The sequence below is a fragment of the Heloderma suspectum genome, chromosome 12, assembly GCF_057233095.1.
Source record: "Heloderma suspectum isolate Gila_16-S chromosome 12, 16-S_ref, whole genome shotgun sequence".
In the NCBI taxonomy this organism is placed as follows: domain Eukaryota; kingdom Metazoa; phylum Chordata; class Lepidosauria; order Squamata; family Helodermatidae; genus Heloderma; species Heloderma suspectum.
The window spans coordinates 33,576,393-33,594,362 of NC_139469.1; the positions used below are offsets into that span (position 1 = coordinate 33,576,393).

Here is a 17,970-nt window from a genome sequence, read left to right on the forward strand (position 1 = left end):
ATGATGATATTGGCCATGCTCGGATGATTGCGGGCACGAAAGAACCCACCATTGTTTTTTTCCCTGCACCTGTGTGCACCAGTCATGCGACCGCGATTTACATAATTACCCGTGATACAGTGCAGGTTGCCTTTCATCTGAACCTGGTATACAGCACAGAGGAGCTGACTTCATACCCATCCCACAACCCCTACTGCATTGGTTGCAGGGTGGGTACGAAGCTACCCCTACTGCAACCCACACCAGGTGCGGCATCGCGGGCAGCTATGTAAATCACGGCTGTGTGACTGGCATGCATGGGGGCAGGGAAAGAACCAACAATGGGTTATTTCGCTCCTGCAATCATCCAAACATGGTCATTGTGTATGTAGTGTAATATTCAAAGCTTTATGGAGCTGGATAACTTTGCTTCCATAAGGTTCTTTGAGGCTGGACATATCCTTCTGTTCCATGGGCCTTTGTTTGGCAGTCAGTGTCATTCTGAATCTATACCTTTCTCTCACTCTTGTAGGATCAGCATCTGTGAGGATGTGAAAGATGGCTGACCACTCTCGAATTGCTTCAGGTCCTTCTACAGCAAGATCTTCTGCCCAACCATATCCTCAGCAGGGAGATGCTCCTACTAGCTCCCAAATTTTAGCCAATCACCTAGGTAGTTCCAGAAAAGAAGACGACTGGGAAGGTGTACATGGCAACGAACTGATCTTTGCCTTAGATGATGATGAAGAAGAAGGAGTTCCTGGCTCACCAGATAACTTTTCTCTGTGTGAAGGTATCAGGAAACAGGAAGTACCCCAAGGAGAGTCCACTTTCCAGGTGCAATCCCCTCTCCCATCACCACCTGAAACAGGTTTCTTGCCTCCTCTCCCCATTTCCAGCTCACTCAGTTTCCCACCTCAGAAATCAACTGGACTTGTAAACCCTCAAGGCCCCAAACCATTAATCAACCTAGTGAAGTCCCTCTCAACCGAAATCGAGGCACGTGGTGGCTCCTCTCTCAAGCCCCAACCTCTGTTAAGCTTGGTCAAATCCATTTCCACTGAGATTTCCCGCCTGGAGCCTGAGGTGACCCAGTCAAAATCTGATTCCAAGCTCAATGTCCACCGGTGGCGGCAGATCACCCAACCAAAGAGCAAAAATGGCGATTCCAGGACGGCTCCCTCCTCTCCCAACATTTCCCCTTCAGAAAGCAAGGGCAGCTTCTTCAAGGCCCAGGAAGCCAAGTTTGAGGATACCAAAAGGCGGTTTTCAGAGGCCATGCAGGAACCCCTTAGTAGGCTCAGCAAAATCATGGGAGATGAGAATAACACTTCGCCAAAACACAAAGCATCCCTTTCTGGCAACCATGCCCATGATTCCTCTTCTAGCCACAGCAAGGAGTCCACCATCTTGGAGGCCAAGACTGAGTTCCCCAATCATGAGACTGACCAGCATGGAGCCATTTCAGGCCTGTCATCTAGGAGGGGGCAAGTGGAAGAATGTTTTCCCATGGAGCAGAAGTGGGGGCCCTGCTTGAACTGCCAGTATGAAATTTGCTCCTATGGGGATGTCATCCAGGTGGTGGAGGTGGCTCAGGACAAGAGTGGTGGCATAGAGGAAGTGCAGACACTCCGGTCCCTGGATGTCCTCCGTCCCACCAAGCCTTGTAGCAGAGTGCCATGTAAAGTCCTTGCCTGCATCGCTATCTTGGCCTATAACTACTTTGTACTACCTTTGCCTCCTTACGTCTCAGGCCTCTGCCTTGGCTTGGCATGTGGGTTCATGTTGGGCTTTCTGATTATTCTGCTCCTGGTGCCAAAGCATTCCCTGTCTCCACAGAAAATGCAGACACCTCGGGACAAGCTGCCATCAGAGCAGCCACGAGAACCCAACATGCTTAAGGTAGGAGGTGTGACGGATTTCCCACTGGAACCAATTTGAAGCAAAATGCTGAAACAAAGAGTCCTGTTTAAATTGTTTGCAAACATCTGCATTTAAACTCTCCTAGTTTAAATAAAAACACAGTAGTTCTGATTATACATGCTGTTGGATTTAGGTAATTCAGGGCAACAGGGGGTGCTTTCAGATGGAGGGCTCCCAGCACTAGTAGCCAGAAGGCATTTGTGCAGCTGCTCCATCTTTTTCTCCTTAATGGATTTTCTGTGTTAAGAAAGAAGGCGGAAGAAGCAGTGGGAAAAAACAGGTGGCGTCATGAAAGCCAACATTGTGTAGAAGTACCCAGGGTGTAAAGCAGTGATTCTCTAACTCTGAAGTGAGGAAGGGGCATCTAAATGTATTCTGCTATCAGGTCCCCCTAGCAATTTATAAGTAGAAACAAAAATGAAAAAGGAGACATGATTAGGGCTGTCAACTTTTGGTTTCAAAGAATCTGGTAGTGGGGGGGCAACAGCGGGGAATGTAGGGTGCAGCAGCAGGCAGATCTTTGCAAAATCCTGGTTCAGGAAGTGGAGTGAACAGCCACAGCTGTCTAGTGCTGGTGAGCATGGATGGCTAAGCCTGCACTTGGGTTCCAGCATGGGTTAGAGGAGTTGCACACCAAAGTGGGGGTGAGAGCAATCTCCACAGGTTCTGCCACACAGCGCCATGTGATTCTGTCACCATTTGCTCCTTTTTCATCCAGGCTCTGCCTCCTTCAGCTACGGGGGTCCTCCGTATGCATGCTGCAGTTTCACATGCTGTAGTATGTGGAGCGGTGCTCTGGCACTTAGCTCACTGACCTGATGCCTTAGCATGGGATGCCTTAGCACAGGATGTGCACTTCAAGCACGCGCACTAAATAAACATTTTTCTGCTGACGTTTAGGGGGAGGGCAGAGTATCTGGCTTTACTTGAAAAATTCTGGCGGCAGCCTACTTTTCTTGCTTTAACACATACAATTCTGGTAACTGACCCAGCGTCTAAAAAGTAACTGCTAAACCAATTTTTTTCTGGCCGATTGGAAACCCTAGGCAGGACGTTGTTTCACTTGTGGCAAGGAAGCTGAATTGCCTCGGCGAAGCGGCACGCCTCTTCCATGCAACTGCAGCAGCAGCCCTCAAGAGAAGTACATTATTCATGCTCTCCCGTGTACCTCAATGTGCCGTTGCTTCAACGCATCAGGGAGGAAAGGGGCAGAAACCTCCTTCCTCTCAACACAGACTTGGCTGCTGTTGCTGTCATTGTTGCCAACGAAAGGGAAGGAGGGAAGGTGTGTTTTAAACGGTGTGGCTGAGATGATCAGGTGATTTTTCCAAGCCTTCGAATTCACTCTGAAAAATTACCCGAGTCTTTCCAACGTTTTGGGAAGAACTCGGATAATTTCCCAAATTAATCCGAGGCGAGCTTGGGAGAGCTCGCCCATCTTTAGCTTCAAAGAGGTTCCGGCTTACTAACATACAGAAATAATTGTTGCTAAGCAACTAAGGTTGAGGCCTCCTGCTGCGGCACACAGCCTCGCAGACTGCAGCATTCCAGGCTTCCCAACATTGCCTTGTTCATTATAGATACATTTTTCCACATTATTATGTGAGATAATAACACCTCATAAACACAGTGACAAGTCCTCTTCAGGATGCAGGGGCAGTGGAATTGCACTCACCTGTCCCACCCCTGTCCCACTGAGCTTTTCTATGCGCAATCTGAAAACAAAGGTTGCTTTCCCTCCAAAACTCTTATTTTAGTCAGATGCAAATCTATGTCGATGTAAATAATCAGTTGCTTTACTTTACTAAGTTGATCAATCAACCAAGGTTAATCTTAGGGTGACAGCCCTAAGAAAAACACATAGTCTGAGTTCGGACAACCACGGGGATAAAAGAAGCCATTGCGGTTTCTCCCTCTGCCCTGGCGTATGCTGCGCACGAGACCGTCATTCGCATTTGTAATTTGCATGATTATCTGCGCTGCAGCGCAGGTTGCTGTGTCATCCAGACCCGGTGCACGGTGCAGCGGCGCTGGCTTCATACCCACCCTACAACCCACGACTTGAAGGGTGAGGACGGAGCCGCCCCCGCTGCGCTGTGTGCCGGGTTCGGATGACGCAGCAACCTGCGCTGCAGTGCAGGTAATCATGCAAATGACGGTCTCGTGTGCAGCACACGCTGGGGCAGAGGGAGAAGCCACGATGGCTTCTTTTGCCCCCGTGATCGTCCACACACACATCCCGGGGTTGTATCCCATGTTAGTCCTACATAGAGTATACACACTACAATGAATGACTTAGGTTAAGACTGACATTGGATATAACCTATGATTTTATGCCACATAGATGCTGCTAACTGTCTCACTCTAAAGAGAGTTGTTTCTTTTCAGGGGTGGATGAATGAAATGCATTCCTATGATCCTGAGGTCTACCACCCATCTCTTACCCATTCCGTGCTTGTGACCTTGGAAGACTCCAGCATGAAGCTCTCCTACCCCAAGAACAACATCCCCCGGCAGGCCACCTTTGAGGAAGAGATCTTTGACGTGGCTTTTGTGAATCAACGACATTATAACATGAGTGGCGCAAAGGTAAGACCCAGGCGGGCAAGTTTAAACCATGAGTAACTCGTTCTCAAGAGTGGGCCGCGCTGGCAAACGCAGGGGATGGAGGCTGAGCAAGTGAGTTACACACAGTTTGCATATCCAACAAATGAACAAGGCAGATGCCCAACCCCAAATGCTGCACTACAACATTCTCATTCAGAAATATAACTACCTGCAAATATGAGGTACTTGAGAAAATGGTCATATGTAGATGTAAAAATAATTCTAGCCAAAAAATAATAAAACTAGGCATTGTTTTACATAGAATCATAGAATAGTAGGGTTGGAAGGGGCCTACAAGGCCATCGAGTTCAACCCCCTGCTCAATGCAGGAATCCAAGTCAGAGCATCCCTGACGGATGGCTGTCCAGCCTCGTCTTGAACACCTCCAGCGTGGGAGAGCCCGCCACCTCCCCAGGTCATTGGTTCCACTGTCATATTGCTCTAACAGTCAGGAAGTTTTTCCTGATGTTCAGGCGGAATCTGGCTTCCTGTTGCTTGAGCCCATTCTTCCATGTCCTGCATCCTGGGATGATCGAGAAGAGATCCGGGCCTTCCTCTCTGTGACAACCTGTCAAGGACTTGAAGAGCGCTATTCTATCTCCCCTCGGTCTTCTCTTCTTAAGGCTAAACATGCCCAGTTATTTCAGTCTCTCTTCACTGGGCTTTGTTTCCAGTCCCCTGATCATCTTTGTTGCCCTCCTCTGAACCCTCTCCAGGTTGTCTGCATCCTTCTTAAAGTGTGGTGCCCAGAACTGGACACAGTACTCCAGATGAGGCCTAACCAGTGCAGAGTAGAGGGGAACTAGTACTTCCCGGGATTTGGAAGCTATGCTTCTATGAATGCAGCCCAAAAGAGCATTTGCCTTTTTTGCAGCCACATAACATTGTTGGCTCATATTCAGCTTGTGATTGACAACAATTCCAAGATCCTTCTCGCTTGTAGTGTTGTTGAGCCACGTATCCCCCATCTTGTAACTGTGCTGAAAAAAGGTTTCTTTTTCCTAGGTGCAGAACTTGGCATTGATCCCTATTAAATGTCATTCTGTTGTTTTCTGCCCAGCACTCCAGTCTATCCAGATCACTTTGAATTTTGTTTCTGTCTTCCAAAGTATTAGCTATCCCGCCCAATTTTGTGTATCTGCAACATGTTTTCTTGTTTCTAATAATTTAGCATTTTGCTATAATATTTCCATACCTTTTATTGCTGCCATGGGGGCTAGAAAGTTAGGACCAAACTGAACAAAACATTGCTCAGTTAGCAACTGTGTGAATGGCTTTATAAAAGTAATTACCAGGCACCAAAGATGTGTGAGGGGGTCAGATCTGGACCCTGGTGGAACGGGTGAAAGGGACTTTAACCTTTTGCCCCCTCATTGTGGTCACAATCTAGACTAGGTACCCCGTGCCTGCTATTTGAATTAGAAGAAGCACTTCCATTCACACTGGCAGAACACTGCACATTTGGCTGTAGTTTATAAAGCTGTCATACTAGCTTCTTGAAACAAACTCTTCCTAATTCATCACCTAGACTGTGTGAGTGTGTGTGAATGAGAGAGTACATTCATGTATATGAGTGTATGAATTTATTTTATTTTTATTTTATTTATTGCATTTATACCCCGCCTTTTTTCCTCTTGCAAGGAACCCAAGGCAGCATACATTATCCTCCTCCTCTTCATTTTATCCTCACAACAACAACCCTGTGAGGTGGGTTGGGCTGAGAGTCTGTGACTGGCCCAAAGTCACCCAGTGAGCTTCCATGGCCGAGCGGGGACTAGAACCTGGATCTCCCAGCTCCTAGTCCAACACTCTTGCCCCTACACCACACTGGCTCTTGAGTGTGTGTGCGCGCATGTGTGTTTGTGCATGTGTGCGTGCGTGCACATGTGTGGCCCCCAGCAGGTGCCTGATGTGGCCCTCAGGCCAAAACGGTTGGGTACCCTGCCCCTGGAGGATATATCAGTGCAGCCTCACCACTGAAGAATATACAGTCTCCACCATGGCTTGCATTCTCTTCTGGCTTTACCTCATCTGTTGATATTCCAGGTCTTCCTGTTCCCACTCAGGCTGGCCCGGAAGAGGATGTGGAACAAGAAATACCCCATCTGCATTCTCTTCCCAGAGCAAGTTGAAGTGAGTAGCAAAGTGTCTGGCGACCAAGACATGGACTCTCCAACACAGAAGGGTGCAAAGAAGAGGCAGGCACCAAGCCAGGAGACCCCGCTAAAGCATCTGGCTGAGCTCCAGGAAAGGACACTTTACCTCTTTGGCAGAACAGGAAGGGATAAAGAGGAATGGTTCCAACATCTCATGATGGCCTCCCAGGCAGAAAGTTGCGAACCTCACACTACTAATCGAGGTGAGTTCCGGTCAGGTAAAGGGGCATATTAAGCTCCAGTGTCTTTCTGGTGCATTTTAACTTTAGCTTTGGGCCAAAACATGTGAGATGGTCGCAGAGCAAACACTGGTGCTCACACAATTAGCAAGTGCATGAGCAGCTTTTAAGAAGTATTATTATAGATACTTTATTGCTTAAAGCCATAGGCCACCACAATGTAAGTTAAAAAAAAGGAAAAAAAATGTACAGTACAGTCACATATTTGTATATACATAAATTCACACATCCAACAGAATCATCCCCACTAGGAGGCTGTTTGGGCTTTGGCCTGCATTTTCCTTGCTGCCAAGGCAAATTTTGCTTCTAGGGCAGTGGTGAAAGCATCAGTGCCAGAAAGAAGAGCACATATCTGTTCCGAGGGCGGTCCATTTGAGAGGCACTGGAGAATGATGGCAAGAAATGTATGCCTAGGACGGCTGTAGAGAGGACATCTTAGGAAGTAATGAGAGGCATCCTCAACCTCCCCAGACCTGCAGATACAGAGTCTCTGATGGACTGGGGTATTGTCAGATCTTCCCTCCAGGAAGGCAGAGGGCATGCACTGTAGACACAATGCTGTAAATGATTTCCTTAAGTGGGGCACAGTTAGAGTTGTAAAGTAACTCTCCAGACCAAATGACATCATATATAATGGGTACCAGCAAGAATAAGGCATTTGTGAGATTGCCTTGTTGTGGCGAAGGGGCTTGCGTAACTCAGTGAAGCCATAAGCTATGCCGTGCAGGGCCACCCAAGACGGACAGGTCATGGCAGAGAGTTCTGACAAAATGTGGTCCACTGGAGAAGGAAATGGCAACCCACTCCAGTATTCTTGCCAAGAAAACCCCATGGAACGTATCACAAGGCTAAAAGATATGACGCCGGAAGATGAGCCCCTCAGGTCGGAAGGTGTCCAATATGCTACTGGGGAAGAGCAGAGGGTATTTCCAAGTAGTGCCAGAAAGAGTGAAGCGGCTGGGCCAAAGCCGAAAGGACACTCAGCTGTGGATGTGTCTGGCGGTGAAAAGAAAATCCGATGCTGTAAAGAACAATATTGTTTAGGAACCTGGAATGTCAGATCAATGAATCAAGGTAAGCTGGAGGTGGTCAAACATGAGATGGCAAGATTGAACATCGACATTTTGGGAATCAGCGAACTAAAATGGACAGGCATGGGCGAATTTAATTCAGGTGACCATCATATCTACTATTGTGGGCAAGAATCCCTTAGAAGAAATGGAGTAGCACTCATAGTCAACAAAAGGGTGGGAAAAGCAGTCCTGGGGTACAATCTTAAAAATTATAGAATGATCTCAGTACGAATCCAAGGCAAACCATTCAACATCACAGTAATTCAAGTCTATGCCCCAACCACTGAGGCCGAAGAAGCTGAGGTTGATCGGTTCTATGAAGACCTACAACACCTTCTAGAACTAACACCAAAAAAAGATGTCCTCTTCATCATAGGGGATTGGAATGCTAAAGTAGGAAGTCAAGAAATCACCGGGATAACAGGCAGGCATGGCCTTGGTGTACAAAATGAAGCAGGACAAAAGCTAATAGAGTTTTGCCAAGAGAACATGCTGATCATAGCAAACACTCTTTTCCAACAGCACAAGAGGCGACTCTACACATGGACGTCACCAGATGGTCAATATCGAAATCAGATTGATTATGTCCTTTGCAGCCAAAGATGGAGAAGCTCCATACAGTCAGTAAAAACAAGACCTGGAGCTGACCGTGGCTCAGATCATGAGCTGCTTCTTGCAAAATTTCGGCTTAAATTGAAGAACGTCGGGAAAACCACTAAACCGTTCAGGTATGACCTAAATCATATCCCTGATGAATATACAGTGGAGGTGAGGAATAGATTTCAGGGATTAGACCTGATAGACAGAGTGCCTGAGGAACTATGGACGGAGGTCCGTAACATTGTTCAGGAGGCAGCAACTCAATCCATCCCAAAGAAAAAGAAATGCAAGAAAGCCAAGTGGCTGTCTGATGAGGCTTTACAAGTAGCTCACGAAAGAAGGGAAGCGAAAAGCAAGGGAGAAAGGGGAAGATATACCCAACTGAATGCAGAGTTCCAGAGAATAGCAAGGAGAGACAAGAAGGCCTTCTTAAATGAACAATGCAAAGAAATCGAGGAAAACAACAGAATGGGAAAGACTAGAGATCTCTTCAAGAAAATTGGAGATCTCAAGGGAACGTTTTGTGCAAAGACGGGCATGATAAAGGACAAAGAAGGCAGGGACCTAACAGAAGCAGATGAGATTAAGAAGAGGTGGCAAGAATACACAGAAGAACTATACTGGAAAGATCTGAATGTCCCTGATAGCCATGATAGTGGGGTCACTGAACTTGAGCCGGACATCCTAGAGAGTGAAGTCAAGTGGGCCTTAGGAAGCATTAGTAACAACAAAGCTAGCGGAGATGACAGTATTCCAGCCGAGCTATTTAAAATCCTAAAAGATGATGCTGTTAAAGTGCTGCATTCAATATGCCAACAAATCTGCAACACTCAACAGTGGCCACAAGACTGGAAAAGGTCAGTTTACATTCCATTTCCAAAGAAGGGCAACGCCAAAGAGTGTTCAAACTACCGCACAATTGCACTCATTTCACATGCCAGCAAGGTGATGCTCAAAATCCTACAAGCTAGGCTTCAGCAGTATGCGAACCGAGAACTACCGGAAGTACAAGCTGGGTTTAGAAGAGGCAGAGGAACTAGAGATCAAATCGCCAACATTCGCTGCATCATGGAGAAAGCAAGAGAATTCCAGAAAAACGTCTATTTCTGCTTCATTGACTACGCTAAAGCCTTTGATTGTGTGGATCACAACAAACTGTGGCAAATTCTTAAAGTGATGGGAGTACCAGACCACCTTACCTGTCTCCTGAGAAACCTGTACGAGGGTCAAGAAGCAACAGTAAGAAGCAGACATGGAACAACCGATTGGTTCAAAATTGGGAAAGGAGTACGACAAGGCTGCATATTGTCACCCTGCTTATTTAACTTATATGCAGAGTACATCATGAGAAATGCCGGGTTGGATGAATCAGAGGTCGGAATTAAGATTGCTGGGAGAATTATCAACAACCTCCGATATGCAGACGATACCACCCTAATGGCAGAAAGCGAAGAGGATCTCAAGAGCCTCTTGTTGAGGGTGAAAGAGGAGAGTGCAAAAGCTGGTTTGAAACTCAACATTAAAAAAACGAAGATCATGGCATCTGGCCCCATCACTTCCTGGCATATAGAAGGGGAAGAAATGGAAGCAGTGACAGATTTTACTTTCTTGGGCTCCAAGATCACCGCAGACGGTGGCTGTAGCCATGAAATTAAAAGACGCTTGCTCCTTGGGAGGAAAGCTATGGCCAACCTAGACAGCACAGTAAGAAGCAGAGACATCACCTTGCCGACAAAGGTCCGCATAATCAAAGCTATGGTTTTCCCAGTAGCAACGTATGGCTGTGAGAGCTGGACTATAAGGAAGGCTGAGCGCCGAAGAATTGATGCTTTCGAACTGTGGTGCTGGAGAAGACTCTTACGAGTCCCCTGGACTGCAAGGAGGTCAAATCAGTCCATCCTAAAGGAAATCAACCCTGAGTGCTCATTGGAAGGACAGATAATGAAGCTGAAGCTCCAATATTTTGGCCACCTAATGCGAAGAGAAAACTCCCTGGAAAAGACCCTGATGCTGGGAAAGACTGAAGGCAAAAGGAGAATGGGACGGCAGAGGATGAGATGGCTAGATAGCATCACGGATGCAATGAATATGAACTTGAGCACGCTCCGGGAGAGAGCGCAGGACAGGAAGGCCTGGCGTGCTATGGTCCATGGGGTCACGAAGAGTCGGACACGACTGAACGACTGAACAACAACAACAAACCAAATCCATCCGCTTAAAATAAAAATATTTTTTTTCTTTAAGCATCTGCTTTACTCTGTCAGAAGCAAAAGAAGGAAAGGACTCAGTATCAATTCCATAAGCTTGCAATATAGGTCTGGTCAGGTTTACCCAAGACTTTTGGGATGGGGTCTGAAGTTGCTCTTGGAAGCATTTTTTTGGAAGGTGGGAGTCACTCATATGGGTCAGCTTGAGCCGATATAAAGCAAGAACAGTGTAAATAGATGTTTTAACTGAAATCAGGCCCACTTCTACCCTTAGAAGTGCCCTGGGTGTACCCCGGCGGACAGTTAAGAGGGATCTCATGAAAGAGTTCTGAACCACCTCAAAAACAGAGGCATTCGTGTATCCCTATACCTCTGCCCCATACGTCAGTTGTGAAACTACCTTCTTCTGAAATATCTCAACTGTAGGGGCAACCAAGCTTCCCCCTTGTGATCTAGAGAACTGAAGGAGGGATTGAGTAGACTGGGATGATTAATTACATCTAGATGTTGTCTCCATGAAAGTTGGGCATTGAAGTTAACGCCCAAATATCTAAAGTTGTTTATTTGTTCAATGGATTCATTGTCCAGCTTCCACATATGAGTTTTCTTTTTCTTCCCAAATACTACAGTTTTAGTCTTAGCATAATTAATAGACAAATGCTCTCTTGTGCAAAATGTACTCAACTTTCTCAAGGGCCTTCATATTCCAATTAATGTAGTGGAGGATCATTGTGATGTCATCCGCATATAGGAGAACTGAGAGTTTAACATCCTGAATAGAGGCTGGAAGGCATTCCAAATCACTCAGTTCTTGTACAATGCTGTTGATATAAAAATTAAAAAGAAAAGGGGCCAATAGACATGCCTGATGCACCCCTTTATCAGTTGGAATGCTTTCTGATAACAATCCATTCGCCCCAAGCCTAACTCTAAGAGTAGTGTCGGAGTGGAGCATTTGGATTAAAAGAAACAGCCTTCTATCAGTGTTTGTGGCAGATAGAGATCGTTTGTGGAAAAAGCTATCTACAAGGTCAAAGGCTGAAGTAAAATCCACAAAAGTAACAAATGGCTCTTTTCCGTCATGCTGAGAATATTTCTGTATTAGGTGATGGAGAACAAAACACTGGTCTGCTGTAGATTTCCCCATTGCAAACCCCACCTGTTCTTCAGCTAAAATCAAGTTTTCAGCAGCCCATGACTCTAATTTGCGTAAAAGATATTTAGTATATAATTTTGAAACAACATTAAGCAAACTGATTGGTCTAAATTATTTGGGTCTGCTTTAGAGCCTCTCTTGTGAATAGGAACAACAATGCTCACTTCCCAGCCCTGGGGAATTTTTCCATGCTGGTTTATGTAAGTAAACATTTTAGCAAGAATTGGGCACCACCAAGTAGAGTTAGATCTAAACAATTCACCAGGGAGCATATCCTCTCCAGGGGCCTTTTTAGGAGGCAGGGAGGCAATCAAATCATGCACTGCATCCCAGGTTACTGGTTCCCAATCAGGGCAGGAAAAGACAAGGAATCCCTGCCATGAACGGGATCTCCTCTGATCCCCACAACAGATTGTCTAAACAAGGCGGAGAAGTGAGCTTGCCACTGTGAGGAAGTAATTTGATTATCAATAGCACCATGATGTCTCCTTGTCCCTTTTGACACTAAAGTCTGGAATCTGGTTGAATCTCTTTCTAGAATTGCTTCCTGCTCCCTCTTTAAAAAGTAAATTACGGGGGAGAAGCCCAGTCCGGATCAGGACCTGCGTGGGGGGTCAGGGGAGCTTTAACCATTTGCTTTCAGTGCAGTCCTAATCCACGTTGGGGGGCTGCACCTGCTGTTTTCATTGGAAGAAAAGCTTCTGTGGGCATGTATGGGAGCTTTTCTTTAATCACTAATAGCAGCTGCAGAGCCCCTATCTGGATCAGGTCCACAGCAGGAAGCAAAGGGTTAAAGTCCCATTACCACTACCCCACTATGGCCCCCAGTCTAGACTGGGCACTAGCACTTGCTATATACTTTTTAAAAGCCATTCATGCAACTGCAGATTAATGGTGTCTCATCTAGCTTGGCCCTTTTTATGTTGTATGAACTTAATGATTACAGACACCCAGTCCTGTGGATTTCTTTCTTTCTTTCTTTCTTTCTTTCTTTCTTTCTTTCTTTCTTTCTTTCTTTCTTTCTTTCCTGTTTTATTTATTACATTTTTATACCAGTAGCTGAACCTGTCTGGGTGGTTCACAACATAAAACTGTTGGCCTGAATCATTTCAGCAGCTCCTTGATTCTCCTATTTCCTGGGATGTGTGTGCTAAAAACATATGTTAGATAAAAAGTCCTTGCTTTCGGTTTAGAAGAAAAGAATGCCAGGCAGGCAGCAGTGGATCCAACACTATTTTATTGAACGTTTTGCAAAATGGGTGCAGAGCAGTCTGGACCCCGAGACACGTGTGCAAAAGCCTTTTATATCATATCGCTTCTATTGTTCTCACCAGTAACCAATGAAACAGTTAGTACATCGGCTCACTAAGTTAATATCCAATAAACAGTCACTATCAGCTTACCAAGCCGTTAGTCATGAGTGCGTCAGTATGATTCCCTTTTTGCTCCGCCTATATTTTCCCGCCACTCGGGCTCTTACGTAACTTGAGACGCCAATGGTTATGGAGTCTCCTTTTTCTAACAATTCCCTCCTTTAAGTCTTTATTCACGTCTTAAAGCATTTAAAACGGAGTTTCTTTATCAGCACAATAAAGCAAGAGCATCTGTTTTGACAGAGCGGTTTCAATTAACCGCTGGGATAAGCCTCTAGCGCAGGGGATAATGCAACAACCAAATAACACTAAAACTCCTATCATCACTACAAGCGAAATAAGGATTGAGGCTGCTAGGTGTTTCCATTTTCCAAACCATCTCTCCAACCAGTCAGTCACGGGGTTGTTAATCCCTGAATTCTCGGCTAATTCTTCAGACAAGGCGGTGAGACCCTGCAAAGCCCTTGTTACCGTGCCATCTGGGGCAGTGTTGTTAGGGATGAAGGTGCAACACCGTCCACCTAGCATGACACAAACCCCTCCTTTTTCTGCTAACATCATATCAAGAACACGCCGATTTTCCCAAGCCATTTGGCTGGTGGCATCTAGCTGCTCAGCCAATCCTTTTACAGCATCTCGAGTATAGTTTATAAACCTCTGCTGATTATAATAAACGTAATTGATCCAATCTACATTTTTGTTAATGGTCACCCACCAAAACAGGGTAGATTCAAATCCTGCAGAAATTTGATTTCTTCCTTTGAACTCATCTGGCACTCCCCTTGGTACTCCTATGGAGTCAATATATATTTGATCATCAAAAGGGGTTACTGATCGTTTCTGCCGGGGTTGGCCAGTCTTCTCTGCTGGATGGTATGCAATTGAAAAGGGGACTGCCAACTGAACTAACCCACAAGCTCCGGACCAATTGGAGGGCAATACCTCATACAACTCTAGGCCACCACAATACCACCAGAGATCAGCTCGTGGGATTGAAAGGGAATTATTCCTAAAGCGGGTAGAATTAACACATCTTACTTTACTCGTCAGGTTCCCTATACGCCCCTCTGTGTCTGCAAGGTTTCGGTGTATGCATCCGGTATGGTTTCTTCTTTGCAGGAAGACTGTGGAAGGTCTGACACGATCCTTTGATTTGAGTGGGGGGTATAATTTATTGAGGGTTTGGCATTCCTCCTCTCCCCATGCATCAGGGTGTTGGAACAAACGGATCACGCAGGTGAGGAGGGAAGGAGTGTCCCATCCCAGTGGAAAGGGCAGCACCTTTGCCACAGATCTCCCTGTGGCACAAACAAAACAGTCAGACTTATTTAAAGACTTGGCTGTATACTTTATCCACTCTAACCACACATTATCAGTTTCCTCTGTTATTGGGATCCCTAACCTGGTTCTCCAGGGACGCCTCTCTTTCTCAGGGATCTGTACCAGAAGTGGTCTGAGGGGTGTTGGTGTGACATTTCGGGGTTTTATCTTAAAGCTGTCAAGCCCAAGTCCTTGAGGTATCACCATCCACGTTAATATTTCTTTAACCAACATTACCAACACCACCCACAATACTTGCTTCATATTACAAGTTTTTTGTAATTCGAACCCGAGCTTTTCCCAGATGTTGTGACTTGTATATTACAGGCGATTGTGGCTCCTGGATGGCTTCTTCGCCTGTGTCCTTGGCAGCTTCCAGAGGGGTGCCAGGGAGCAAAGGACCGTTGCCTGTGTCCTCCTGTTCTTTCCAAGTGACAGAAGGAAGCGAGGGTCGCTTAAATGGCTTTATCCGGCTGCAATGTGTCCATTTACTAGAACCCACAAGCTTTACACACGAGTGGCTGGTTGGTCCCACCAAATAAGGCCCCTCCCACCCTTCCTTTAAAGCTTCTTTATTCCACTTTTTCAGCAACACCTCGTCTCCCGTCTGGAAGAGATGGATAGGTGCATCTAACAGCAGTCTCTGAAACGGAACGGAATAAGCTCGTAGCTGTGAAAGAACAGACTGTAGAGAAGTCAACTGATCCCTTAGCATCTGATCACCCACCTCCCACTTGACTTCCTCCCTCCTTCCGCAGTGTACCCGAGGCGGGAACCCAAACATCAGTTCAAAGGGGGACAATTTTATGTCCTTTCTTGGCATCCTTCGAAGCTTCGTTAAAGCTATTGGCAGAGCCTCAACCCAAGTGAGCTTCACCGCTCGTTGGAGTTTGGTTAAAGTCTCCTTGAGGATCCGATTGATTCTTTCAACCTGTCCACTTGCCTGGGGCCTCCAGGGGCAATGTAAATGCCACTCTATTCCCAGAGCTTGTGCCAGCCCCCGTGTAATAACTGAGGTGAAATGTGAGCCCTGATCGGACTCTATAACTTCGGGCAGGGAGAACCGGGGCACCACCTCCTGTAACAATTTAGCAACAACAGTTTTAGCTTGGCAGTTCCTACATGGAAACGCCTCTACCCACCCTGTCATTTGACATACTATTACAAGCAAATACCTGTAACCCCTACATGGTGGCATCTCAGCAAAATCAATCTGCGCCCTCTGGAAAGGATAGTAGGCCCATGGTTGCCCTCCTTTTGGAGGAGGGGGTGCCCTGGGAGGGTTGGTTTTCTGGCAAACTTCACAGGTTGCGGCTAGTCGGTGGGTGCATACAGTTAAGCCAGGGGAGACAAACAGCCTCTTGCAATAGTCGATCATGGCTGATGCTCCAGGGTGTCCAAGAGAATGGTGAACTTGCTCTAGAACAACCCTCTGCAGGGTCTGTGGAAGAAGCAGTCTTCCATCTGTCATCTGGATCCATCCGTCATCACAGGGACTTATTCCGTTTTCTTGTGCCATTCGTAACTCAGCAGGGGAGTATGTGGGGCGCTCTTTTCTTTTGGGTAGAATGAGGAATGTTCCTTGGATTCCCTCTCTGGCTGCTCTTTTTGCGGCCTCATCTGCCTTCTGATTTCCCTGTCTCCATTTTTCCTCTTTTTCTTTCCCATGGGCTCGGACGTGGACAACAGCTACTTGTGAGGGTAGCTGGAGGGCATCCAGAAGATCCACTATTAGGCCGCCATTAGCCACTGGAGATCCGTTTGCTGTAAGGAATCCCCTCTCTTTCCACAGTTGCCCATGAGCATGCACAACGGCGAAGGCATTTTTGCTATCGGTATAAATATTTACTCGCTTTCCCTTGCTGGCTTGCAGGGCTCTTGTCAGGGCTACCAGTTCAGCGGATTGGGCGGAGAAATGAGGAGGCAGCCTTTCCTCACACACACTCTCCTCTAGAGTAACGACAGCCGCGCCTGTGTAGCGCCTTCCATCCAGCATATAGCTAGATCCATCTACAAACAGATCTCTGTCTCCCTCTATTGGTTCATCCTCAAGGTCCGGTCGGCCTTTGGTGTCCAGGTCTAATACTTCAAGGCAGTCATGATCTGGGAGTCCTGATCCGTTTGTGCCCAGTAATGTTGGCAGCAGTGTGGCGATATTAAAGCTGGAGCAAGCCTTAAAAGTGAGGTTTTCGTTTGTTAGTAAACCTATTTCATATCGGGAATGCCGGGCTGGGTTGAGAAATTTGCTTCCTCCTCCTGATCCCAAAATTTGTGGCACTCCATGCGGCACCCAAATTTCAATGGGTCCTCCCATCGTCAATTTCTCCGCTTCAGCGCAAACCAGAGCCGTTGCCGCTACTGCCCTCAGGCAACTTGGCCATCCTCGCGCTACGACATCTAGGACCTTGGAGTAATATCCCACTGGTCTCCAAGAGGGCCCTTTTCGCTGGCAAAGCACTCCCGAAGCTATGCCCTTATTTTCATGCACATAGAGTCTAAATGGCCAGCTGGGATTTGGTATGGCTAGAGCAGGTGGTGACACAAGAGCAGCTTTAAGACTGAGAAAAGACTTATTCATTTCCTTAGTCCATTTCCATTTATCCAGTCTATCTTTCTGCAGCGCCTCATACAGCGGCCGCGCTGTCTCCCCATAGTTTGCTATCCATAGTCGGCAGAATCCGGTCAGCCCCAGGTAGGCCCTCAATTCGCGGGGGGACTTAGGGACAGGAGTGTCACGGATGACTTCAACTCTTTCTTGCCCTAGGCTCCGAGTCCCCTTAGTTATGTGGTAGCCTAGGAATTTTACAGTTGGTTGGGCCAACTGTACTTTTTCTTTTGACACTTTATACCCCCCCCCCCCGCTAGATAGTTGAGGAGGGAAACCGTCCCACTCAGGCACGCATTCTTGGCCTTGGCTGAAATCAGGAGGTCGTCACAGTACTGGAGGAGATGCACCTCTGAGTGCTGCTGGACCCAGGGTTCGAGATCCTTTTGGAGCTGCTGGCCAAAGACCACCGGTGAGAGATTCAGCCCCTGAGGGATGACTGTCCATGCTAATTGAACTTTTGACCCCCCCCCCCCGGCTTTCCCATTCAAAGGCGAACAAAGGCCTTGAATCAGGGTGGAGGGGGATGCTGAAAAAGGCGTCTTTTAGGTCTATGACAGTGAACCAGGCGTGCTCTTCCGGAATTCCTACAAGGAGGGTGTGTGGGTTGGGGACCACAGGATGGGGGGCCTCGATCTGCTGATTAATGAGCCGGAGGTCTTGCACTAAGCGGTAGCCCTTGCCCCCCCCTCCCCTTTTTGGCACAGCGATGATGGGCGTGTTATAGGGAGA

At 46.9% G+C, this 17,970-nt stretch overlaps 1 protein-coding gene across 1 annotated transcript in view; it reads left to right on the forward strand.

Moving 5' to 3' along the window:
* The first annotated feature begins 516 nt into the window (after window positions 1–516).
* The window catches only part of LOC146336787 (testis-expressed protein 2-like), a 40,388-nt gene continuing 22,934 nt past the window's right edge, over window positions 517–17,970 (forward strand). The window contains exons 1-3 of the mRNA XM_084819006.1: window positions 517–1,881; window positions 4,291–4,491; window positions 6,556–6,868. Coding sequence (XP_084675132.1) covers window positions 538–1,881; window positions 4,291–4,491; window positions 6,556–6,868 — 1,858 coding nt within the window. The 5' untranslated portion in view covers window positions 517–537. The remainder of the gene's footprint in view (window positions 1,882–4,290; window positions 4,492–6,555; window positions 6,869–17,970) is intronic.